Source organism: Benincasa hispida, chromosome 2, assembly GCF_027475165.1.
Source record: "Benincasa hispida cultivar pf3 chromosome 2, pf3_genome.v1.1, whole genome shotgun sequence".
Classification (NCBI taxonomy): domain Eukaryota; kingdom Viridiplantae; phylum Streptophyta; class Magnoliopsida; order Cucurbitales; family Cucurbitaceae; genus Benincasa; species Benincasa hispida.
This window is the reverse complement of record NC_143479.1, coordinates 52,198,800-52,224,827: the sequence shown is the minus strand read 5'-3', so window position 1 is coordinate 52,224,827 and position 26,028 is coordinate 52,198,800. Positions and strand designations below refer to the sequence as shown.

At 35.6% G+C, this 26,028-nt stretch overlaps 1 protein-coding gene and 1 pseudogene across 2 annotated transcripts in view; both read right to left on the bottom strand.

Moving 5' to 3' along the window:
* The window catches only part of LOC120071288 (callose synthase 3), a 34,305-nt gene extending 9,517 nt beyond the window's left edge, over positions 1–24,788 (bottom strand). The window contains exons 1-25 of one of the 2 annotated variants that reach the window (XM_039023480.2): positions 24,604–24,788; positions 24,469–24,506; positions 24,033–24,263; positions 21,954–22,054; positions 19,779–19,903; positions 19,004–19,097; positions 18,667–18,777; positions 18,458–18,574; positions 18,194–18,286; positions 15,306–15,397; positions 15,008–15,134; positions 13,882–14,019; positions 13,619–13,695; positions 13,428–13,521; positions 12,703–12,825; positions 12,496–12,613; positions 2,698–3,035; positions 2,562–2,614; positions 2,420–2,480; positions 2,145–2,226; positions 2,019–2,068; positions 1,837–1,923; positions 445–579; positions 235–329; positions 9–93 (exon numbers count right to left, since the gene is read on the bottom strand). In XM_039023480.2, the coding sequence (XP_038879408.1) occupies positions 9–93; positions 235–329; positions 445–579; positions 1,837–1,923; positions 2,019–2,068; positions 2,145–2,226; positions 2,420–2,480; positions 2,562–2,614; positions 2,698–3,035; positions 12,496–12,613; positions 12,703–12,825; positions 13,428–13,521; positions 13,619–13,695; positions 13,882–14,019; positions 15,008–15,134; positions 15,306–15,397; positions 18,194–18,286; positions 18,458–18,574; positions 18,667–18,777; positions 19,004–19,097; positions 19,779–19,903; positions 21,954–22,054; positions 24,033–24,222 (2,586 nt within the window). In that variant the 5' untranslated portion in view covers positions 24,223–24,263; positions 24,469–24,506; positions 24,604–24,788. The remainder of the gene's footprint in view (positions 1–8; positions 94–234; positions 330–444; positions 580–1,836; positions 1,924–2,018; positions 2,069–2,144; positions 2,227–2,419; positions 2,481–2,561; positions 2,615–2,697; positions 3,036–12,495; positions 12,614–12,702; positions 12,826–13,427; positions 13,522–13,618; positions 13,696–13,881; positions 14,020–15,007; positions 15,135–15,305; positions 15,398–18,193; positions 18,287–18,457; positions 18,575–18,666; positions 18,778–19,003; positions 19,098–19,778; positions 19,904–21,953; positions 22,055–24,032; positions 24,264–24,468; positions 24,507–24,603) is intronic. The other variant, XM_039023481.2, reaches the window with a different exon arrangement.
* On the bottom strand, positions 16,133–16,942 carry LOC120071289 (choline/ethanolaminephosphotransferase 1 pseudogene; annotated as a pseudogene).
* Positions 24,789–26,028: the final 1,240 nt, after the last annotated feature.

The following is a 26,028-nucleotide window of genomic DNA, read 5'->3' as shown; positions in this document are numbered from 1 at the left end:
GCACAGACCTTACTAGCAAGAAGAAATGGAGGCCACTGCATGAGGCCTAATTCAGTGTCTGCCCAATAAGGGACGAGCAAAAGGTCCATTTCCCTGTGATATTTAACAACTTAAGCCAATGACATGCTCACCGAGAAAATTCAAAGAATTGCATAAAATCACTCGCAATAGCAAAGGACCGAAGGAAAATAAGGACAACCCAAACCCATTATGGGTTTAATCTTACAAGTTTACCTATCACTTATAAGATCTTCCTCCCTAAAACTGCTGATTATTTTATTCCACAGTTGAGCAAACCTTGCACCCTCTTTCTCTTTATTAGATGAAATCTGCAGGATGACCAAAATTTTCAGGAAAAAGAAAAAAGAAAAGAATTGGCATGCCAAAGTTTGGGACAAAGAAAAGAATCAGAAAACTAGGAAGTTTAAGGCAGAAAAAACTAACTACTGAAAAGTTTCGGGAAAGAGTGGCCTTCAGTCCTTTCTTCTTGGGTTCACCCTGTTCCTCTGGAATCAAACAGGCATTAAAAGCTCCCGGCAATGACTCAAAACGAGACCTAAGCATTCCCAATGTACGAATCTGAAAGAATAATAACATTCTCCTTAAAGAGTGGGAAGGAAAGAACAAAGCAAAAGGCAGTGTATCACATTTTATACTTAGGAATGATGTTAAAGAAATTTAGCATTTCCCATCAATTTAAGTTTTTGAGTTTAGTGGTGATTTAACGTAATATGAGAGCATGAGGTCTTATGTTCAAACTTTTACCGTGCCATAATATTTATAATTAATATTGATTTTCAAGCCCACAAGTGAGGTGAGTGTTAAAGAATTGATATAATTAAATTCAGCGCAACTCATCGACTTAGGCCTTTGAGATTAGCGGTGATTTAACAATACAAACGTATAGACATTGGAAAAGCATGACAAAGCCAAAGGTTGATGTTAACTTTAAAGTTTAAATAAATTAATCGGCCAAAGAATAACATAAACAGGATACTGAAGGATAGGATTTTTTTGTTTTAGATCAGACACGGAGCACTAAGAAAATAAAAGCATATAGAGAAGGAAGATAGATCATTTTAACCAAAGAAACGAAGCTGTCCTCAAGTTTATTTAATCACAAAAGAGGAGATTCAACTTTACTGAAAAATTGTGAGAATTTGATAAAACTGCCCTTTCTCCATCTGTTTTTTTTGAAAAAAAAAAAAAATATGTGAAAATGTGATAGAATCTGAAATGAAAAATAAAACAAGAGAGTGAAGGTGCAGAAACTCCAAAAAGAACGTAGCCTTGGGGCTCTTTCTCCATCTAGTTTTAAAAACTAAAAAATGTGCAAAGTTTATAAAATCCAAAGCGAAAAACAAAACAAGAAGGTGGAGGAGCAGGATCACCAAAAAAACAAAGCCATGGGTTTTATCCTGAAGGAATATGTTTTGTCAGTATTCTGCACAAGGTGGGCTACTACAGGCGCTGAAGGGTTGGTACGTGAAAAAAAAACCTAATATTTTGTAGAACTGTGCAGCTAAGGCACCTTTCTGCAACATTTGGATGGAAAGGAATCAAAAGGCATTCAAAGACAAAGAAGCACCCATTGATGTTTTTTGTAATAGTGTACAAATTACCCAGGTGGTGGCCCAACAGACATAGAAGATTTTATGTAATTACAATATCTCAATGATCACTTGAAATTGGAGAACTCTTCTTTGTTAGCTTTGTAGGACGCAGTTTTTTCTATCCAGTCCTTAGGCTGTTGCTTCCTTTTTGTTTCAGTATATCAGGTTTCTTATTTTTCTATAAGAAAAGGATAAAAAATAAATCTTAAAAAGCCATACAAACCTCTCCCAGGCGACGAAATGCACCATAAATACCACCAAATAATGTGGAAAATATGGCATACCAAATCTGGGCATCCATAAAGTAAACCTGAAAAAATCGAACTCATTAGGACAGAACACAAATTTAGACGAAGCAAAAAGTGAAAAAGAAAATGCGTTATTGAGAATGGACAAAATGCATACAAGAATAATAGGAGCCCAAAGTGCAATGACAACGCCAATATTGTTTTTTGCTGCAGAGAAACAAAAAGACATTAGAGCATCAAAGTTAAAGAGAACAACTCCTTTACATATAATTCAATCACTCACCCCGAGGAAAGAACTCGTGCCATTGGAAGACAGTTATTCGAACATTCATAATTGCTTTTGTTGGACCTACTAGAGGCTTTATCTGTCAAGAGAAGCATCAGAATAAGTGAAAATAAGCAAAGGCATTGTTGTTTGTGCTACAAGGAAATAAGCCAAAAATAACACATCCAAGTAAAGTAGTAAATCAAAGAGGGAGCGGTCAACAAAATTTGGCGTGTATAATTTAATAATGAGCTGACAGTTCATAAGCAACACAAGCGGTACAGGAGAAACACCTCTATATAATAACTGAATGCCAACTTTGTTGCAATAAGAAGCACCCAGAACAATGTGTACCTAAGAGTTTGAAATGAGATTGATTAGAGATGGAGAAAGATAATAGTTAAAGCAAGAATCATTATAATAATGAATTCTTACTTGACAAGAGAAAATGTACTTTCATGCATTCCTCTGCCAACATAAAGTCGAGGCTGCAAATTTCAATGCAAATACCATGAGAAACTGATATTGCAGAACAGGAAAATGGAACATAATACAGTAGATATCACTCTACCTGTGACCACCACATCATGAGCATCACAATTCTGTAGTTGGATCTCTCAAGAAACCGACGAATAAAAGGGAATAAAAAGAATACACCAGCTAGCATATTTGGAGACAAATAGATCACAATAGCCAAGATAAACAAGGAGGGTGAATTTGAAGTGTTGCCACCAAACCAGCCTTTGATAGTTTGGGCAAACCCAGATGGATTTTCCCAGCTATAAGCATAAGTCACGGGAAGAATTACCACCCACGCAGCAGCTGAAATCACCTTCAAGATATATCTCAACTTAACATAAAATGACATACTCCGGTGGGCTTTCCAACTAAGAATCACATCAAGGAGAGCTGTAGAAACACGAAAAAGACACCAAGAAATAAGTATTCTGTTCGACTGAAAAGCTGCATATCAGGAATCAATATAAATAGCCCATTACTAGACCAACGAGGAGAGGAAACAAGTCCTCAGTATATCAAAAAGATAAATAACATGTTGAAATAACTAGGAATACACAAACAAACCACTCCCATGAATCAAAGATAGAACATCAATTCTAGGAGATCAAGTTGGTCAATCGTGCAGTAGTTATTAACATATAGGTAGACTACCTGCTTCAGGTACATTGAGGACAATCATTTATTTTCTGCATGGGAAAAAAACAGAAGAAAAAGCGGGAGAAAAAATATATATATAAATCATTTTAAAAAAAAAAAAAAAAAGGAAAAATGGTCTATTTTGCAATCCAAGAATCAAAAGATTTAAGGTGTAAGACCTTAAAATCCAAAATTGAATTCGGTAGCAAAATCTAGAAGTGGTTTAAAAATATTCAAATAAGTATGACTCTTTCTGAAATACTTAGATTTTAAACAAGGTTAAAGAACATTTTTGGCTCCCATACTTTTAGGGGATGTTTGTCCAACCAACTTGAGTTGGGTGGAGTTGCTTAATAACCTACTCCTTGTCTGGCCCACATACTTCACACCAGTGTTAAACTCCACTCTGCCAATTTAAACCGTGTTCACTATTGAAGATTGCACATTTATGGAGGAAGTCCATCTGCCTCTCTCCTTCCCTCCCATATGTTTTCAATAACCCCATTAAAAGAAATTTTAAAAAAATTTTCAAAGTTAAATAATTAAATATTAAAACAAACTTGTGAATCCTAATCAAATTAGGAAGTTTGATTCAAATCACAATCCACATATTAGTCAAATTTAAATCAAAAGACAAGGAATTCTATTGAATTTGGGCATGATAAAATCTTCATCCCAAATAAAATTCCAGAGTCTATCTGAGAATTCTATTCCAAATCTAAATCAAATGGAATTTGGGCATAAAAACTCTTTTTATTGATACAATGTTGGATTTGCTTATACAAAGAGTTGGCTTTTGTGAATGGTGTTCCGAGCAGAAAGTTAATCGGGAGAAACCAGCTCTTTATGGAGACAACATTGATGAACCCACTCTGTTTTCTACTGCTGCCCGTATAGGTTGTAAGGCTGGGATGTTTCCATTTATCTATTTGGGGCTACCTCTAGAGGATTACCCAAAAAGACATTCATTTTGGCAGCCTATAATAGACAAAATTCATTTGAAGCTTGAGCATTGGAAGAGATGCAATCTATCTCAAGGGGGCCGGCTAATATTGTGTAATGCTTTTTTTTTAAAACGTAAACAAAATATCAATGAAAAGAGTCTAATGCTCAAAGTACAAGAAACAGAAGAACAAAAGTACAAAGAACCAAAGAGATCTAGGATCAACAGGCACACCCGACTATCTCAACTAGGTTGACACAACCTTAGCACCCTCATCATATTCTTATACAAAAGAATTTCACTTGATAAAACTAAATAATGCCTAATAAAACTAAAGAGTACGTGATTACATAGAAGAGACAAAAGTGTTCCAATGAAGACAAATGTCTTGAATAGAGTAATCGAAAAAAACTTCGATTAGGAACTCCAAGACGAAGCTAGTAAACAAGTAGATCCAAGACGATCCGTCCAATCCAAGGTCTTATCATGAAATCCTCTCTAATTATGTTCAAACCAAATTTCTGAAATTAGGGCTTTAACCGCATTAGACCAAAGAATTTGAGCTTTAGAAGATAGGAGAGGACCAACAAAAATTTGATGCATGCTTTTCTCAGTAGACTTCCGCAAAATCCAAGATAAATTGAAGAAGGAAAAAATCTTCCAGCAGCCTTTGGTTGTATATGAAAATTAAAACAAAATATGCTGTAAGTTTTCTTAATTTGCTACCTTATGGAGACTTAGCCACTAGAAATAATCTTGAAAATCTCTCCTGAAATGTGAAGTCCGAGCACCAAGCATCATACCAGAAATATATATTTCAACCAAAGCATCATGTATACTTTTAACCACCCTACACCAAAGCGAATCTTGCTCATTCATGAATCTCCAATTCCAATCCCTACTCCACCATCTTGAATAGACTTTGAAGCAATTTCCTTCACCAAATGATTTGATCTACTACCATATTTTCCTTCCCACAAAAATCTGCAAACATGATTCTCTCACTTTCTGCTACAACCGAATTAGGAATATGGAAAATTGACATATAATAGGTAGGAAGATTTGCCGAGACAGAATTACAAAGAGTTAATCTACCACCTCGAGACAAATTGTACCTTTATCCAGTATTTTAAAAAGCCCTACTGGGAGGCGCGCGCCTTTTGTGAAGCCTCAAGGCTCAAAGTTGTGGACCTTGGGGCTTTTTCATTATTTTTAGAAAATACTAATAATTAAGGATTTTCCTCCTTTATTAACTAAAATAATCGAGTTTACTAAGGCTAAATGCAAAATTTCTTGTGTTTAGTGTTTTTTTTTTTATATTTCCACCTCGCCTATGCTTTCTCTTTTTAATGTAATATTTTTATATAGTGTGCCTCACATAAAAAAAAAAGCTCGCGGAATTTTGTACGCTTTGCATCTCCAGGGAGCCATTATGCCTTAGTGCGCCTTGGGCATTTAAAAACACTGCCTTTCCATCTGTCTAATTTCAAGTTTACCTTGTCAATAATTGGTTGACAGAATGAGTGCTTTTTTAGGTAGCCTCCGAGAGGTAAACCCAAATATATAAAGGGTAGTTTGCCAGCTCTGCACTTCAACCTATCCACTGTAAATTTCACTGTGTCTTCATCAATATTCACTCTAAATAGTGTTGATTTTTCCCAATTAATTTTCTGACCTGAACACCATTCATAAAAGCCAATTGTTTAAATAAAGATGTCTAGCATAGCCACATCATATTTGCAAAAAAGAAGTGTATCAACTGCAAATTGCAGAAAGGACGAATGTACCTTGTTCTTTCCTACCAAAAATTCTTCGAACAAACCATTGGCAAGAATTCAGTTTATCAAAACTCCAAGCACCTCACTAATAATGAGGAAAAGAATAGGAGATAATGAATTCCCTTGGCGAATTCCTCGGATGGCTTTAATACGCCCTCTTGGCCTACCATTAATGTACACCAAATATTTCAGATTTCGAACACATCCATTGATCCATTCAACCCATTTAGGATGAAATCCCATAAGTGTAAGAATTTTCTCCAAAAAACTTCAATCAACTCGATCAAAAACCTTCTCCATATCTAATTTCAGAAGCCACCCTTTCTTCTTTTTAGCCCTATAATCCTCCACAACTTCATTGGCAATTAGGACCGGATCCAAAATCTGTTTTCCCCCAATAAAAGCACTTTGTGTATCGGCTATAATACTTGCCATTGCTCTTCTTATCCTTTTGGCTAGGACCTTAGAGAGAATTTTATACATAGATGTTGTAAGAGTTAGTGGTCGAAATTCTTTAACATAAGTCGAGTCATCAATCTTCGGAATTAGTCAAATAAAATTCTCCTTTACACAAGCATTTAGCTTCCCATTTGTATGTAACTCATCCAACATTTTCTGAAAAATATTCTTGATGTTCGGCCAATATTCAATAAAGAACCCAATTGTGAAACCATCCAGGTCGGGTGTTTTGTTCTTCCCAAGTGACTTGAGTGCATGTAAAATTTCATCACTACTGAATGGGGCTATAGGGACAAATTCTGAGCAATTAAAACCTACTGCCAAGGGATTCCTATTGGAATGAATCTAGAGCCTCAAATTTTAGTGTACAAAGCAGCAAAGTATCCCAAAATTTCAGATTCAATTTCTCGTAATGATTGAAGCACCACATCTCCATTAGAAAGTAATTCCACAAGCATGTTTTATCTCCTTTTGGCTGAAAGAAATCTGTGAAAAAATTTGGTACTCTCATCTCCCAACTTCAACCATTTCAACTTACTCTTTTGAATCAAATTTCTTTCCTCTGAATAGTATAAATTCAATAAATCCCCTTTGATGGCCAGTCTTATATCTATTTCAGCTATTGAGAGTTCTTCCATTTCAACCTTTGTATCAAAGAATTCCAACTCCGATAATAAATCATTCTCCTTTCTCTTTCTTTCAAATTCATACTCCTTGAACCAGGCTTTAATTTTTTCCTTCACCTTGCGCAACCATGTGGTTGATCTTCCCTCAAAATCTACTCTTAAATCAGTGAACAACTCATCCCACTCCTTATTGATTAAGAATCGATCAATAAGAGAATGTGATCTTGTAGTTCCTTCCCACGACCAAGTGTAACTTCTATTAGATAACGGTACTTCAAGCAAACCAGCTTTTTAAATAAATTTGTTAAATTTTGTCATTCCTCTAGTGACTCTTTCCACGGAAAATCGTTCATGAATCCATCTAGTAATTGAAATCTCCTCCTATGCACCATGCTTCCACACAATAATGTGATAATGATGTAAGTTCTGGCCCAAAAAATCTTCTTTCTCTATAGTCTGTTGCTTTCTAAACGTTTGTCACCCAACAAATGTTCCTACACTGTGTCCAGAGTTTAACAGAGAGTGGCCACCTTAAAGGAATTCCAAGGGTGTGACTTTACTTTCATCCCACATGATTGTTAGATCTCATGATTTTCCATATGCCTCCACAAAGGTCCAGCCAACGCCATTTGAGCTTCAAACTGATTTGTTAAACTGATGATCAAAATCTGGTTTCTGGGTTTCTTGTAACATCACTAAATGTGGATGTTGATTTTGTAAATGATGTATTGCCAAACCTTCCAACATATTATATGTCAATCTTCCATATGCCCAACGATTTATTAAATCAGTTTGGAGTTCAAATGATGTTGGCTGGAAATTTCTGGAGGCTTTTGGAAAATCAAGAGGTTTATTAATCATGTGGGATGAAAGTAAAGTTACACCTTTGGAATTTCTTAAAGGTGGCTATTCACTTTCAGTTAAAATACGGACACATTGTAGGAACATTTGTCAGTGACAAACGTTTATGGTGCAACAGATTACAAGAAAAGAAGATATCTTTGGCTGGAGCTTACATCCTTATCTCATTATTGTGTGGAAGCTTGGTGTTTAGGAGGGGACTTCAATATCACAATATGGATACATGAAAGATTTCCCATCGGTAGAGTTACTAGAGGGATGAAAAAATTTAATAAATTTATTGAAGAAGCTGGTTTGTTAAAAGTGTTGTTATCCAATGGAAGCTACACTTGGTCAAGGGAGGGCGGGCAACACGAGATCTCATTCTCTTATTGATCGTTTCTTAATCAATAAAGAGTGGACTGATTCAAGAGTTAGTAGGAAAGCAAGAATCTTCTCTGACCAATTTCCTTTATTACTAGAAGTTGGTGTGGTTACCTGTGGTCCTTCTTCATTCCGTTTTTGCAACAGCTGGATGTTAATTAAGGAGTGCTCAAATCTCATTAAGCAAGCCTTGAGTGTTGATCTTTCAAATGGTTGGGCAGGTTTTATCATTGATCTAAAGCTGCGTAAGGTGAAGGAAAAAATTAAAGGTGTGAAAAGGAAGATCTATCCACAATTGAGATGGATATCCGCTTGGCAATTAAGAGGGACCTAATAAATCTATATATTTTAGAGGAGAGGAATTTTATTCAAAAAAGAAAGTTGAATTGGTTGAAGTTGGGAGATAAGAATACAAAATTTTTCATAGATTTTTTCAGCAAAGAAAAGAAAAAATTTGATCACAAAATTATCATCATGTGGAGGCATGGTGCTTCATTTTTTTCGTGATATTGAGTCTGAAATTTTGGGTTACTTTTGATACACTACTAAAATACCAGGCTCAAGATCCATACCAATGGATTTACCATGGCTGAAGGTTTCTTCTTCTCTGAATCTGTCATTAATAGCTCCTCTCCGCAGTGAAGAAATTTTTCAAGCAGTTAAGTCACTTGAGAAGAGTAAAGCTCCAGGCCCCGATGGATTTACGGTAGAGTTTCTTATTGAATACGGGGCAAAATTCAAAAATATTTTCCAAAAAGTGTTTGAGGAGTTCTACTTGAATGGGAAGATAAACGCTTGTATTAGAAAGAATTTTATTTGTTTAATTCCAAAGGCCCCATAAGCCTCACACAACATACAAAATACTCTTTGAGGTTCTTGTAGAAAGACTAAGGAGAGTTATGCCAAGCACTATATCTAATACACAAAGCGCTTTTATTGGAGGAAGACAGATTCTAGATCTGGTCCTCACTGCCAACAAAGCTGTTGAAGACTACAGGAAAAAAAGAAACAAGGGTGGGTGCTGAAATTAGATATGGAGAAGGCATTTGATTGAGTGGATTGGAGTTTTCTGGAAAAAATCCTCAAACTTAAGGGGTTTCATCCTAAGTGGGTTGAATGGATCAACGGATGTGTTCAAAATCCAAAATATTCGGTGTTCTGATCAATGGTAGACCGAGAGGGGTATCAAAGCCACCCAAGGTATTCGTCAAGAGGACCCCTTCTCACCTTTTCTCTTCCTCAATATCAGTGAATTGGCTGGAGTTTTAATATCTCGGATTCATGATCTTGGTTAATTTGAAGGATTTCTGGTGGGTAAGGACAAAGACCATTTGTCCATCTTGCAATTTGTGGATGATACACTCCTTTTCTGCAAACATGATGAGACTATGTTGGATACTTTAATTCAAACAGTTGGTTTGTATGAATGGTGCTCGGACCAAAAGGTTAATTGGGAGAAATCAGCATTATATGGGGTAAATATTGATGATGATACTTTAAATCTCACAACGGACAGATTGGGCTGCAAAGCTGGTAAATTTCCCTTTCTTTATTTGAGATTATCACTTGGAGGATACCCAAAACAACACCCTTTTTGGCAACCAATTATTGACAAAGTGCATATGAAGATTGACAGATGAAAAGGTAAATCTAGAGGAGGCAGATTAACTCTTTGTAATTCGGTTTTGAAAACCTTCCAACCTATTATATGTCAAATTTCAAAATGCCCATTTCAGTTGCTTCAGAGATTGAGAGGATAATGTGTAGATTTCTGTGGGAAGGCCAAAAAGGCAGCAAGCTCAATCATTTAGTAAGGTCAAGATGGGAAATTGCTACAAAGGTTGTTCGGGATGGTGGCATTGGAGTGGGCAATCTAAAATACAGAAATACAGCTCTTCTTTTCAAATGGAAGTGGAGATTCATCAAAAGCATTCATTGTTCAGATCCTCAGAATTGGCATACGTCTAGTAAGCATGGATTGAGTTTGAGAAATCCTTGGATCGGCATATCAAAGCTTTGGGACAATTTTGGTGGCATTGGAGTGGGCAATTTAAAAAACAGAAATACAGCTCTTCTTTTCAAATGGAAGTGGAGATTCATCAAAGAGCCAGATTCGCTTTGGTGTAGGGTGGTTAAAAGCATTCATTGTTCAGATCCTCACAATTGGCATACGTCTAGTAAGCATGGATTGAGTTTGAGAAATCCTTGGATCGGCATATCAAAGCTTTGGGACAATTTTGGATCCTTAGCACATTTTAAACTTGGAAATGGTAGGAATATTTATTTCTGGATGGATGTTTGGTGTTCAGGTTCCTAAAGGTAGTATATATGATCGTTGGGATTTTAATACGAATTCTTGGAGTTTATTACTCAGAAGGCAGCTCAAAGATAAAGAGCTCTTTGAACTCCAGCAGCGTTTGTCTCAACTTGACAGCAGAAGGTCAACCAAATTTCAGATTCTTGGGTCTGGGCTCTAGAGTCTTTTGGTAGGTATTCAGTCAAATCCTTCTCCAAGTTTTTAAGCTCTTCTACCCCTTTGGACAAGGGAATTTACATAGGCATTTGGAAATCCAAGAGTCCCAAAAGAATTAATGTGTTAATTTGGATTTTATTTTTTGGGACATTAAATTGCTCGAACACTTTACAGCACAAGCTCCGGGACCAATTTTTATCTCCTTCCATATGTCCCTTGTGTCTAGAAAATGGAGAAGACCTTCAGCATCTTTTGTTTGAGTGTTCTTACTCAAGGAAACGTTGGTGGAAGATTTTTTCTTTCTTCAATGTATCTTGGGTTCTTGGGAAAACAACTAAAGAGAACATGCAGCAAATCTTGGTTGGCCCTAGCCTCTCACCTAAAGCTCAGATCTTTCGGTCGAATGCGGTTAAAGCATTTTGAAATAGTTTCTCATGATAAACCTTTGAATTGGACGGTACATATTGGTTCTACTTGTTTATTAGCGTGTACCCAATCGAAGTTTTGTGCTGATTATTCTATTCAAGACATTAGTCTTAATTGGAACGCTTTTATTTCTTCGATGTAGTCATGTACTCTTGGTTTGACATGATGAGGGTGCTATGATTTTGTCAACCTAGTTGAGATCACCGGGTACATCTACTGATCCTAGGATTTTTTAGTTAAACGTTTAGTTTGTTTCTTAAATTCCTATTATTTGATGTCTCTTTGTATTTGAGCATTAGTCCCTTTTCATTACATTAATGAAAAGTTTCATTTCCTTTTCAAAAAAAAAGTTGTCTCGAGGTCTCTAATGTTCCAGGAAATTATCTTCATAAATTAAAACTCATAATGGAGGGGATGATAGAGGGATTGCTCGAAGTTGAATACCACAAACAAATCTTTACAAGAGACAAATTTTCCACGAACTGAAGGAGTGAATTCCCCTTCCTTTTTTAGATCCTTCCAAGAAGTCCATTTTCGTTATCCATGAACAGATCACCAATGGCTTCAAAGAAATAATCCTCGATAAGTAATCCATTAATCTTGGTTTCAAACTGATTCGTCTCTTTAATAAACTGATCTTCTTCCACACGATTCAAGCTTATAATTGATCCCTCGTCTGAATCAATAGGTTTGGACAAGACTTGAAGGATTGAATTTTTTTCAAAAGTCACCTAAGCGTGTGTATGGCGAAAACAAAATTGTTATCTCTATAATCCAATTCAACATGATAACACGAAGCATATCGAGGTCAAAAAATACATCATGAGGAAAAATTGGAACTAGTGTGATAAGAATCCCCTATCTCCCAAGTGTGGGAGCAAATGATTAATATGTTGACCAAAGGACTTCCAAAAGTAAAATTCGAAATATTGAGAGCTAATGAGAAGTTCCTTATCTTGTTTTAAAAAAAGACAGATTGAGGGTGGCAAGCAAGCTGGCAATAGAAGTTATATTCAAATTTTAAACCAACCTGAGGAGGAGTGTTGGTTGTAAATATGGTAATGTAGTTAGGAGTAATCATTAATGATTTTATTTTATTCTTGTTCTAATTCTTTTCTTCTATGTATTTTTTAGGGACAATCCATCTAACCCTACAATATTTGGGTGTCAAGGAAACTCGTAAGATTTTAAATCCTAAGTAGGTGACCACCATGGATTAAACCCATGACCTCTTAGCCCTTTATCGTGGGGAATCCAAGCAAAGAAAGACAGAAAGTTTACCAACCTTGACAAAGCTTCAATATGGCTGCAGTAATGAAGACACTTAAAACTTTCATGAACACATCAACATTAAAGATCGCACTTGGTTGCCCAGAGCCATTCCAGGCTACAATTATCATTGCCTGAAAGTAAGAAGTTAAAAGTACAAAGTAATTTATATTTTTTTGACAACATCCAAGTGTGTAAACATAAAATAAAAATACTATCCAACCTGCAAGCAAAGTATAAAAAAGCTCCACATACGATCAAAGCTTCTGAATAGATGCCAATATGACCTTATTTCAACAAAATTAACTTTCCCCACCCATCGATCTTTTGAAAGAGGCTTGTTCTCCTGGATATCACAGTAAAAATAAATTGAGCTCATTAATTGTAAAATAGTTGCAGTATATCATAAAATATCAAAAGTGCAGCCCTAGCAGTATTCAGTTGAAAGAGTAGAAAAATAAAACCGTAGGTGAAGAACAGGCTTCATTTTTTCATCCATGCTATCTGGATTTTTGAAACATTATCAAGTACAAACTTCTTGTCTACAATTGATTTTTCCACTGGTTCTCACACTAACCCATTCAAAGCACATTCCAGTATCTTAAATATTAACAAGTAGAATTACCAATACTTTACATTTCGATACAAACAATTATAGAAAGTCCCAACGGGAATTACAAAACATGCTTCCTACTACATCAACATAAAGATTAGAATGGACAGAAACAGTTCTGTAAAGTAAAAGGTAAAACCATATATGGGATTACAACTATATGGAAATTATCCCTAGAATAATACGACTTATTTAATTGAATGAGAGAAAAATGATCCAGTAGATATAATTTTCACAAAAGCTTGCAGCAAATATTTACCAGGGTGTAGCAGGGAACAAGAAAAATGTTACAAATACATAAAAGGAAATCTCAGTTCAAAATGGAAATAACTCACCCCACTTCTGTCTGCATGAATTTGATCATGAGGAAGGCAAAAGAAGTCTGCATCTGCACGCATTGGCCACCCTAGACAGAAACAATCAACTGACCTACAGTTATAGAACAGATATCATATAGCCTAATCAGAAAAAATATGCAGCCCAATTACTTGAGCCTTGAAAGAAAGATACCACAACGAAAAGTTACCAGAAATATTCATTTAAATCATCGTAATTCCTCCATTGGGAATGTTTTGATTTCCCTTGTTTGCTCCTTGCAGCTTCCTAGAAAATTGAAAAATAACAATATTATTTGGTTCTTATCGACGAAATTTGTCTCTTATCAACAAAATTTGTTTCTTATCAAAAAATAATAATAATAACAATATTACCAAATTGAAAAAAGCCAAACTAATATGTCAATTAGAACAAGCATAAAAATAAATAAACATAAATTAATGGCACAAAAACCTTTGCAATCACTTCATAAATAGGAGTCACAACTTTACGCAAGAAAGCTTCATTTTCACCACCATAGGCTGGCTTGACATTTTCTCCTGTCATAGGGCTGATATTCCCAGCTAGCATGCCATATAATTCAAACGCCATCTTCAAGAAACAAACAATTAATTTTACAACAAAGAGGCATACTATTAATAAACATTGTTCATAGTTTTTATGACGGTATATAAGCTCTTGCACCAAACATCTATGCAAGGGAGTTCAAGCTTCCAACTCCCTGAACTTACGTAAAGAAACGTCATATACAACTTTTAGTACATACTACTGCAGTTCACAACCAAACATCTGATGTAGAGTATCTTTCTAAAAACTCATTCTCGTGTATTTCAAATTCCACTTCTTCCAAACAGGCTTCTAGAAGATCCCACACATTCAATGTGTTGATTATCCCTCTGAATGGTTGGCATCTAAGAGTTTTATTAAAAACTCATTGAAAAAACTTAGCCAGAAAAAATAGTTCCAGTCCTGATCGAAAAATCGATGACTTGTATTCACCATTCAGTAGCTTCCCCCAGAACAAAACAGCAAAGAAAAACTAGCTTTCATAAACCCTAAGCAAAAATTGTAAGGATCAGGTAAGAACCAAACGTGAGGGTACCTCCTCTCTAGATTATTCAACTCAACAGCAACTTTGTACTAAATCATTTTTAGAAAAGAAATTTATCTTCCTTCGAAAAGAAACTTTGCAGCACTAAATCATTTCAAAACCAAAAAAGGGAACTTTTAGCCTCCATATCCCCATAAAAGTAGTACAAAAAGGATTTTGAATAGAATAAATATGAAAACAATATTTGTGCCATAAAAAATATAAAGAAAAAAATCATCAAAACAATCCTCAAATCCAGTTCAAGAATTTGGTGAAAGCTTCTTGAGTTTACAAAAAATAACTTGGGACCGATCCCTATAATTAAGCTCCAAAAATATAGAAACTTAAAATAAAAATGACCATAATTTGGCAACCCATCCAATTTCCTAGATGCATTAGGAGGAAAATCATCAAAATATCAATCTCATCAACACCATGTATAAGAGATCTTCTACTGAAAAAGTAAAAGAATGGAGTAATGAGGCATACATGATGGTATATATAACAAAGACACTCGGGCATGAATCTCAAATTTGCCGCTTCTCCCCAAATTAGAAGATACAACGCCATGTATAGAAGTTTCCGCTGTTGCACTTCCTGCTGTATGGTAGGTAACCTGAAGTGTCAGAAGCTCAAACATATGAAATGATGTATGGCCAATTTCGTGATATTATTACTAACTTAAGAAATGTAACAGAAGTCACAAGATTAAGTACTTACAGACCAGAATTTAGAAATAGGATTCAAAAATCCAAATAATTTTTTAATGCAAAAAGTAAAAACATACCAAAGACTACTTTTACGATCCAAATACTTGCACCATTTTTTGTAGTTCTTGAAAAGCTTCTTCATTACTTCAGTCACAGCACGTTCATCCAGCTATATAAGAATAATGAACAACATATAAGAGATGAAAAGGATCTAATTTGACATTAACCATTACTTTCTTTACATTCACTTTCCGTAACAAACTATTACGAAATACCCACACAATAAACTTTATGCTGCAAGCAAACTAACACAATTGCTGTAGTGTCCATATTCCAAAACTTTGCCACTTTTGGCTTCCAGTAGCCGGTACAGATTAGTATGGTAACGTGTTTGGTAACATGGTGAACATTACTGACATTGGAGTTGAAGATGTTTCCGTCTGAGAGTAGATGACAGTAGATAGTACAAACGGAATCTATGAGAACCATAGGTTTGATTCATCATCTCTGTTGTTGTAAGCTGAGAAGCGTAGGTTTAATTCATCTACTGATGTAAGCTGAGGAATATTGTTTGGTTGAGAAATGAATTGTTGGCTGGGAACCATATCATTGTCAAATGACCAGTTATTTTCTAAAAAACGAAGGGTGCTGCACCTATATAGCGTTGCTACAAGTCTCCACACTCTCATGGACAGGTTTAGAGCATTATTAACTGAACCATTTAAGAAGAGGACATGAATACTAGTATATTTTTTTTATAAGTTTCTCTTTCTAGAGTTAAAATCCAGAATGTCACATTACCTAAAATAACCCTATACCGATCTGATAAGTCATCAATCAGAGCATGGGATCAATTGAATAACAATCAATGGATTCAAAACTATCCTCATCAATTTCATCCAAAAATGATATCAATAAAAAATCCCAATAATGCAGAATTGTCTCTCTTCATAATAAGGAACACTTGCAGCAGCTGCATCATTTGACTTCCAGTTGGCCCTAAAGAAAACTGCAGCCAACTTTAAGCCTCTTTCCTAGTTATCCTGAAGCAATAGATTCCCGAGGCAGTGGCGATCTCAAGAATGAATGAAGTTGCAAAGTGCAAATATAGAGCATTAGTAAAAAGACAATAACCAAGAACAACCAGATTCTCATCAACTAAAGGTTCCCCATCATTAAGCCTTGCTGTGAGAGCATTTGCAATGGCAAGAGGAAGAAATGATAGTGACATTCACATTCCAGTTTTCAAGCCCTTGGGTTCATCACAAAGGTGGGCTAGAATCATTCTACCCGCTAAGAATCCAAAAGCAAGTCCAGTTCCAGTTATAACCAGATGCGGATAGCTTCCAATAATGTCAGAAGGTGACAAATAATCCCATGCTAAGAATCCTCCGACAAGTACTACAAATGGGTAAAGCATCGCTAATGCTAATAGCATGTTTCCTTTTCTTGCCTGCACAACCTTGTAAACATTGTACACATTGAATGCAACTGTTGGAATGACACCAAAAGCAGCCAATAAAATTAGTGCAGCCATGAATGTAGGGATATCATGGAAAATAGGAACCCAATTAAAAATTGGTATGGACTTCCCGAACAGCTGAGTCCACTCATGGCCCTCTTTGTTAAGTTTAAGAACATGGACTTGGTAGAGAACCCACCAAGAAATCAACCTTCCAATGGAAACTGTCCTCGTTTTTGTCCACCACCCAAGAGTTCAACAATTGACCAAGAGCGATGGAGCTTCCCATCTCTCTATCGAAGAGGCTTCTTCTAAACCCCAAATCCAAAACATTTCTTTTATCAATCTTTGTTATGGAATTCCTCTACTTGGCCTTTCATTTATGAAGACTGAAGTTTTGGTTGTTCAGATGCACCCCATGATTCAGCTGATCCATTCCTTGCCAAAGCCTTCTTTCTTCTAGACTTTTTGCAGAAATATCCCGATCAACCCAAATTTTCAGTACTTGCTCTGTACACATACAAAATTGGGAGGCAGCCATCTCAACATTTGGATGCCCCTGGCTCTTCCCAGATATACTCACCCAATGCTATCCTTAATCTTACTTGACCACCATCTCCATGATGGAAAGCAGATTCTTGGGCATCCCACAAAGCTTTTTCTTGGTCTCTCTCAAAATTTATCGATCTCCTCTTTTGTCTACATTTAGGATGCCCTATTGAACACAAAGATGTTTGAGTGTTCTTCCTTTTGTTGGTCACCGGGGTGAGGAATAGCCAAGTTTGGTCTTTTGGACTTCCTCCGGTACATCTTGCTTTACCTGTCTTATTTAATTCTTCTGCCTTCCTTCCACTTTACTAAGCTTTAGAAGGTTAGCATCCCAAAAAAGCTCAGGTTCTTTTCTAGTTTGGTTGCACTTGGAAGACAATATTGTTGAACACTGCTGTCATCTTAAGGTGCTAGTCATCTTTCTAAGTAAGAGACTAAGGGTATGGTTCACATCTCCTCTGAAGGTACGCTTTTGCCATTCAGTAGAGCCACATTCTTTATGATGTTGACTTTGACTAAAAGATGTAGTGTGATGGAGGAAGTAGCATAGGGCATAATTCATCTACCACACTTCCATGCATGATGTATTTCTTTTACTACTCTTTATAACATTCCGTTAGAGGGAGGAAAGGAAAATTTATAGAGCACTTAAGGTTCTCGAGAAAGGGTATGGAGTACATAACCCACATTATCCACATTAATTCTTGGAGCCTTCTCTTGGAAATTTAATTCTGGTGGCTTCAGTTTGTGGGATCGACCTGCCTTTTTGGCATGGCATCCAGTTTCAGCTTCACTTCCTTTCTTCTTAAGGAAAGCAATTTTCTTGAAGGGGGAAAAAGAAAAAAATGAAAAATATGGTTTTACCACTGCAAATCTTAAAATACATTCACACACATGTACATAGGTTTTATAACGCCACAACATCTACTCTATGTATTTGCAGTAAATTACTACCTTGGGCTGTTGATCAGACTTTGGAAACTGCCGAATGTGTACATTTGCAAGTAATAGAATAAGGTGCTCCCTTTGATTTGCCACATTGCCTTCCTGCATTCGTGTCAACAATAATCAACATATATGGCTCAATTTGTTTCAAAGGAAATATGCAATTCAATCGGATTTCAATTAATGATTGCATAAAAAAGAAACACCACAAGAGTCAGCAAATCCCTAATGCAACATCAAATACAGAGGACAGAATTCAGCTCATTCTGTTACCTGAAACCCAAACATTGCTTGGAGCCAATCCAAGATATCTTCACCATCTTTCCTCTTGTGATCAGTTGGCCAAAGAAGGCCCCTAGTGTTACGAAGAGCAATAACTGCAGCTTGAATCTGCAGTAATTTTTCAGAAACATTTAATCAGAAAAGAATTTCAGTATACCAATAAAACCACCAGAGCAGATAATAGAAAACTAATACCAAACCTCATGATATCTCATAATCGTCTGATTTGCACTATCAGGATCAAGAGGAAGAATATTATAGGGAAGAAAGATCTGTGTTTTCTGAGCAACTTTATCTTGTGCTTCCAGAATCTATTAAAAGAAAAAGGATTTCAATTATATCAGCCACAGCGGATACCAGAAGATGATGCTGAGATGCAGGTATTGACTACAAAGTTCACACACATCACTGTCCTACAAGTTTCAAGTTTGCCTCTTTCCCAATAAATTTTAGGTTATTTCAGGAGGGCAAAAAACAACCAATAAGATTCTCATAAGAACCAACAAAATGGTGGTAGACAATATTTCTCAGTTTCACCTCACGATCAACTTCGATGGATTGGGTCATGTTAACAGCCTTCAAAACTTCAAAGAGCACATTAGCAGTTTGATAAGCCTTGGTAAGCTGAGCACTGAATATACAGAAAAAGGAAAGGTTAGTTCTCCATTCAAACATGCAAATAGAGGAAATAGAGGAAAGAGGGAGGCAGTGTTTGTAAAGGTAGGAGAGAGTAAAGTTGAGAACAAGAAAGATACACCAGCGTTTAAGACCAAGAGGCCTAGGGGATTATACACAAGCAAGATAAAAGGGCTGTTTGGAGTATTTCCACTATAATAGCTAATTCGTAAAAGTTGTTTCGAGGAAATATTTTTAGAATGCGATATCAGTGAACACATAAGAAATTGCAATTTCCAATATGAATGATAACTACTACAATTTGCACAGATATTCCATAAAACAATCTGAAAGAGACCAAATTTTAAGAGTCATCTAAGAATCTCTTCATCAAAACATAAGAAAAAAATAACAGTAAGTGTGAATAAAGTTAAACCGAAAACCGACCAAACCGACGGCCGCCTTGCTCGAAACTGACACCAACCAACCGATGAACACCCTAAGTAACAATAATAACTTAAACCTAAACAGGACCAAAATTATATGCAATCCCAAACAATGCCTACAAATTCTCTTTTTCCTATTCAAAAACCTCTGTTCCTCAGCATCTAAACTTCTCATGCAGTAGATAATCAAGATGAATTAAACTGCAATAGTTAGCTAAAATATCACAAGCTAACAAAAAAAAAAGACATACCGATCAGCTTTATCAGCAGCACTTTGCAAAGCTTGGATATACTTCTTATAATAATGTTGATAGAAGCTCTGCATTTCACGGGCATCACTTTTCTTTACTCTTCCCATTAAGGTTGGATCATTCTCCTGCAGTCAGAGAATAATAAAGTGGATCAACAAATAGAATTAGCAACCAAAAAAGATATAGCAACAATGAACTGCACACAAAAAGAAACATATGAAAATTTTTATATGAAGAAATGAGGACCGCAACAATTGAAATTTCCTAAAAATAAATTTATGAAAATTTATAAATGTTACCAAAAACGAACATTTGACAAAACCCGAAAATAAGAATTGTGACAAAGAAATAAAATGTTTCCAGAAAAACCTTAGTGAATACACATAGATAGTCTATGCATGTTTAGAAAAACATTAGAAAAGAGAAAAAGAAGAAGAAATGTTAACATAACCATTTCCGAATGGAAAATACATAGTGCATGATCAACTATTCTAAGATGTAAACTAGTCAATTGAAAGAAAGTCATTATTATTTTCTACAAATGGTAAATCGCGTATCCCTAAAGGTAGCAGGCTGTTTCCTTATGGCATACCCAATGCTTGAGAAAAACAGAAAGTCTAAAATACAACTGCCTTAAAATAAAGGATAAAAGATGCTGGTTTTAAGAATTTGTTTGAAAGGATATCATCGGGATACCTGAAAATCTACAAATAGTCCATTTTATTTGTTCGTAAAGAAAAACTAACTTCCCTTTCTTCCCTCATGGCCAATCCTCGTTAATCCCTAGGGACACTTTGCCATCCCAAAAGCCAGCTCCAGGAGATTTGAATTATCAAGTTTCCTTTTTAGAAGTTTGGACTTAGAACCTTGAGAAGTATCTTCAAACATACTCATGGCCAATTCTCATTAACTCCCAGGGAAAGCAGCTTTTGATTTCGTGTTTGGAGGAGGTTGTTTTCTTAGATGCAGTTTTTGTTTGCAATTTCTCCAAGTCTTTCTGGCGAAGGTACTGAAACAGCTCTTTGTTCTATTAATGCTTATATTCTTGGCTTATTTTCTTCATGGATGGTGCTCTGCTTGTTGCTTTCTCTAATCAATCTAAACCGGCCCTAACTTTTTTCTACTTTTTTTTCCACTCAAAAACCAACTTTCACGGAAAATAAAGAGAGCACAAAAGCAAGTGCCATATAGAAAGACACAACTGCAAAATAAGGAGCCAAAGATACAAAAAGAAACTCCAACCATTAAGAATTAACGTCGAAATATACTTGCACAAAAAAATGTACTGGAAGCTAAGAGGAGCTATAACAATGAGCCAGAGCCGAACTCCAAGTCTAATCCATTTTTTACGGATAGTTTGAGCTTTCATTTAGAAGAAATAAAGGAATACAAGGGCATGCAAAGAAAGAGAACCCAAAAAAAGTGAGACAAACTAAAAAGGGCCTCCAATCAAGAGAAATAAGACCGGCGTCTAACAATACTCCAGATTTACTCCTGACCAACCTCCAAGTTCTAGAGATTTTTTTATTCTTCTTCTAACCGAAAATAATAACTTCACTAAAATAGGACCTCAGAGTTGAGTTCATGGCCCAATGATGTGAATACTACTTCTTATTTACAATCTTGGAGTCAAATCGACCTTTTGCACCTCAAATTGTGTGCAGAATTAGACCTCTCGGTGGTGTTCTTTGCATTCAAAATTATTTTATAACAACAACATTTTGATGATTATTATGATTGGGAGGCACTCATCGTTTAGTTCTTCGGCAGGGGTTCCCGCTCCCTTCGCCCTTAGGCTGTCACTCCCCTTTTGATTGAAGTTAAAGTTTTTATCGAAAACCAGAAAAAAGGACCTCTCTTTTGGCATAGTCCATAATCCCAGGTTCAGGTTCAGGCTCAGCCAAACTAGTCCTAAAAGCTCCAAGAAAACGTATTCCAATTTTGGGTTTCAAAATAGTACTAATGATCTAACCAAAATAAACACAACTAGCATACAAACTCGAGATGATGTCTCTAGGTAGTTGAGAGTCAAAGTAGTCCTCTGAAAAACAGTAGAATTCAAATCAGGAAAATAATCATCCAACTCCAAAAGAAATGAAAACGAGCATATAGATCCAAACTACTCATATGAAGTTTTTTATTTAAAAGAAAAAATCAGATGCAGAGAGCGCTAACCCTTTCAAGCCTTTGAAGTAGAGCAGTTTTAAATTGCCGAACACCACGCCCGCTAGATGTTGGATCTAACCTATGAGCTTTCTCAAATGCATAGAACCGACCTACAATTAACAAGATACATTTATTAAAAATATAACCCAACAACTTCGAGAATCTAGAAAAGTTACAATGAATGGATAGATAATCAATAAAAAGTATCTCATATCACAAATGCGGGAAAAACAGAAAGGCTAATGAATGGAAACAACCCAAAAAATTCAAAAAGTACTGATTGATACCACTATAAGTACAGTTATTTCCGGTCACTATATACGATTTTGAGAAATATTTTTTATTAATAAAGTTGCAGGAAGATATAGATCTAAATATTGTACACAATGCACCATGTCCACGAACAAAATATAAAATAATCAACTTCGGAAGCATTGAGATATTTTCTTTTTCATTTTCTTTTCTAACTTTTTTCCTCTTTTATAAGAAACAATTTTATTGATGTACGAATTTACGAGCGCACGCGCGAGCGAGAGTGAGAGTCAGAGAGAGAGAATGAAATTACGACAAACATTTCCAATTGATCAAAAGTAAGAATTATTGTCAATTTGAAAAGGCTAGCAATTCAATACTCATTCCCTTCCAAATTGAAAACAAAAATATCTCCATACTCAACTTTTTAATAGAAACAACAATTTTCATTGAGAAAATATGAAAGAATACACAAGTGCACAAGAAACCAAGCCCACAAAAGAAGAGGCCTACCAAAGAAAGGGACTCCAACTATAGAATCTATAGCATAGTTACAAAAAGTCTTTGAATATCAATCTAGAGGGAAATATAGTACTTAGCAAGGGACAAATCATCACTGGGATCTCCCTCTAGCCCTCTAAACACACTATTATTTCACTCCCCACAAGGAATCCAAAAAATAGCACACACCCAACAAGCCACAGAAAACAACCCTTCTCACGAAAGGAAAAATGGAGGAAAGAACTTCCAAATTATAACACTGGTGTCCTCGGGCGGAGCAAGCAAGAAACCAAACGTTTGAAATAATCCCGTATGGATCTCATAAACTCACAACTTCAGAGAATGTGGTTGAAGTATTCCTCCCCCTTCCAACAAAAAATACAACGAACCGGCCGAACTAGCGAGGGCATCTTCCTCACAAGCCGATCCAACATGTTCACATGATCATGTGATGTTTTCCAAGTAAAAGAGTACATTTCCCTCAAAATCATAATTCTTCAAAGGACAAAAAAGAACGACTCGCCAACAGGAGAAGGATCGATCAAGCAACGAAAAAAGTATCCCAATACTCAATCGTCCATACATTTGATATGAGACCCTCATGCTTGGAAAGTTTCGATGCATATATTGAGGATCGAGGGTTCAATAACGAATGTTGACATCTACATCTAGCATAGATGTCACTCATTGTGGCTTCTTCAAAATACAATCCATTCTCATCCCAAAAGGAACAGACATCTAAATCAACCACCGTAAACCAGAATAGTATCATTGTCTAAAACCAGTTAGATTACTTGTAGTACATTCACTAGAACCAAAAAGCAGGTTTAGTTGCACACTATATGAATCAATTCATTGACTTGAAGTCAAGTCAATACCTCATAGTTTCAACTAATAAAGCTAGCAAGCAAACATAATGGAAAACGTCAACAATTTTCACTTTGAAGTATGGTGAAGTTTGCAAATCCAAATGGGCAAACTGACAGAAACCCAGAATCAGAATTCGCTTGCACGAAGGTGACACTAGCACAAGGTAAAAGTACATAGTAAACTTGCTTGTGCAGCCTCCTTAGTGTAAGATGGCACTGTGCCAGTAAGCACTGGATAAAACAGACCAGCAGTTTTTCGGTACGGATATAACTAAGCACTTGACTGGAACTGGCACCCAAAATTAATCAAACAATTGGATAGTGCTGGAGTTTGTTATCAAAAAGAAATCGAGAAGAAAAATAGATATTTTTCGATATAAGCATTGAAGTACTTATCTATGATACTCAAGTTCTGCATCCACTAAAATAATGACCTATTAACAGTACAGCATTGTTTCAAACTTACACAGATATGCCACTCTGGGATTGCTAGACTCAACCTCATTAGCCACACGCAGGATTGGCGCGATCTCCTTCAGTGACGACGGTACAACTTCACTGTCGAACACCGACTCACCTATATTCCCCGTCGTCTGTGTCCTCGTGATCCTCCTCTGCAATGGAGGAGGCTGATCGGACCCCCCTCTCGACGACATTTCGTCCCTTCAAACTCTCAAACTCCAAATCTCCCTGTTCCCTTCGCAAAATTTCAAAGAACAAACTTAGAGACACAGAAAAAAAAAAGAACAACAACCAACAAGACAATAAACAAGAAACCCTAAAAAAAGTAGCACATTTCAAAACAACAAACAGTAAAAAAGAACACAAAAAACGAGCAAGCAGAAAACACAGACCACTAAAACTTAAAGCAAACCCAATCCACACAAAAGTACAATAGTTACCTGCTGAATGTGACAACTTAAACGCAAAATTCAAGCATCTAGAACACAAAAACAGAAAAGGGGTATCAGAAACATTGATGCATTTCAAAGATATACAAAATGTAGATGAGATTAAGAAGCATAGAGATTAATCACCTGTGGTAATGGAGATTGCAGAAGAAAGGGCAAACCCTAAACAGAGAGAGAGAGAGAGCTGAAAGTTTAAGCTACTTCAGAGAAAAGGAAAGAAAACAAAAGCAAAGATGAAGATGGAGCCAAGAAAAAAAAGAGCAACTTTTCTTTTAGGTGTCAGTAGCTCTCTGCTCGTGCTTCTACACTACAATACCAGAGAGGGAAAGAATTACTGCTTCTGTGGGGTCCAATTTTATTCTTTTTGAGTCTATTTTACCAAAAGGGTAGTATTTGTTTCACGTAATTACGACAGTGCCACTCATTTGTTTCACGCTTGTCCGATAATTGAGAATTTGTGTTGAAATTCAGGTTGGGTTCTAAATGCTTTTAATTCAAGCACTTTTTAAAAGTATATTTGAAAAAATATCTTTTTGATCCTCTAATTTTTAGTGAGAAGTTGATTTGTCTCGAAATTTTTTTAACTTTATTTTTTTGTCTCTAATCTTTTAAAAATATATTTTGAGTTTTTGTTATATTTAATAATATAAATCTACAATGCAAGTTAAATTTATAATTTATTTTAGTACATAAAGAAGAAACATGTTTTAAAATATTATAATAATTAAGTTTTTACATTGTTTTACCAATGTGGTATCAAAAATTTAAAAATAAAAGGCAACATAAAAATATGAGATTTTTATCCATTCAAACATATCTTTACCATTAGTTTTTCTATGTTTCATAAATATGGTTTAAATCACATTCATGTATAAGATATATCATTTCAACCTGAATAGTTGTAACGTGGCAAAATATGTGATTGCATTCAAGCATATCTCCACGTTTGATCGTGATTTTTCATATACGTGGTTTAACATCACACTCGATACAAAGAGATATAGCACTTCGACCTAAATAATTGCAATAGAGAAATGTGATTGTTCTTTAAACATGTCTAACATTAGATCTTGATGTTTCATATTCATGGCACAGATCACACATATACATAAAAGAATACACCACTTCGCGTGTAACTACCTTAACTCAAATAGTTGTGACGAATGACAAAATAGAAGTTATGAAAAGTTGCAAAGGCATAAAAAGGATGTAAATATTTTCCAGTCATAGCTCCACTTTATATATAGTATACTTTTTTATTATTTTAAATGTTAGACATGTTATTTCTCTATTCTTAGAGTCGTTTGTTTTATTATTGTCCCTTGATGTAGTTATAAACTTATACAGGTTAGATGGGATATAGTATATCGAGAAAAGAAAAACAGTAATAAATAACGATAATAGTTAAAAGATAATAAATTCTCTCTCATTCTTCCCCTACTATTCCTTTCAAGAGCACTATTTGAATATTCCAGAATTTTCTTAGAAATCATTTCCTCAAAACAAACACAATCGTTTAAAAAAGTGTTTGATATTATGATTTTAGGTAAA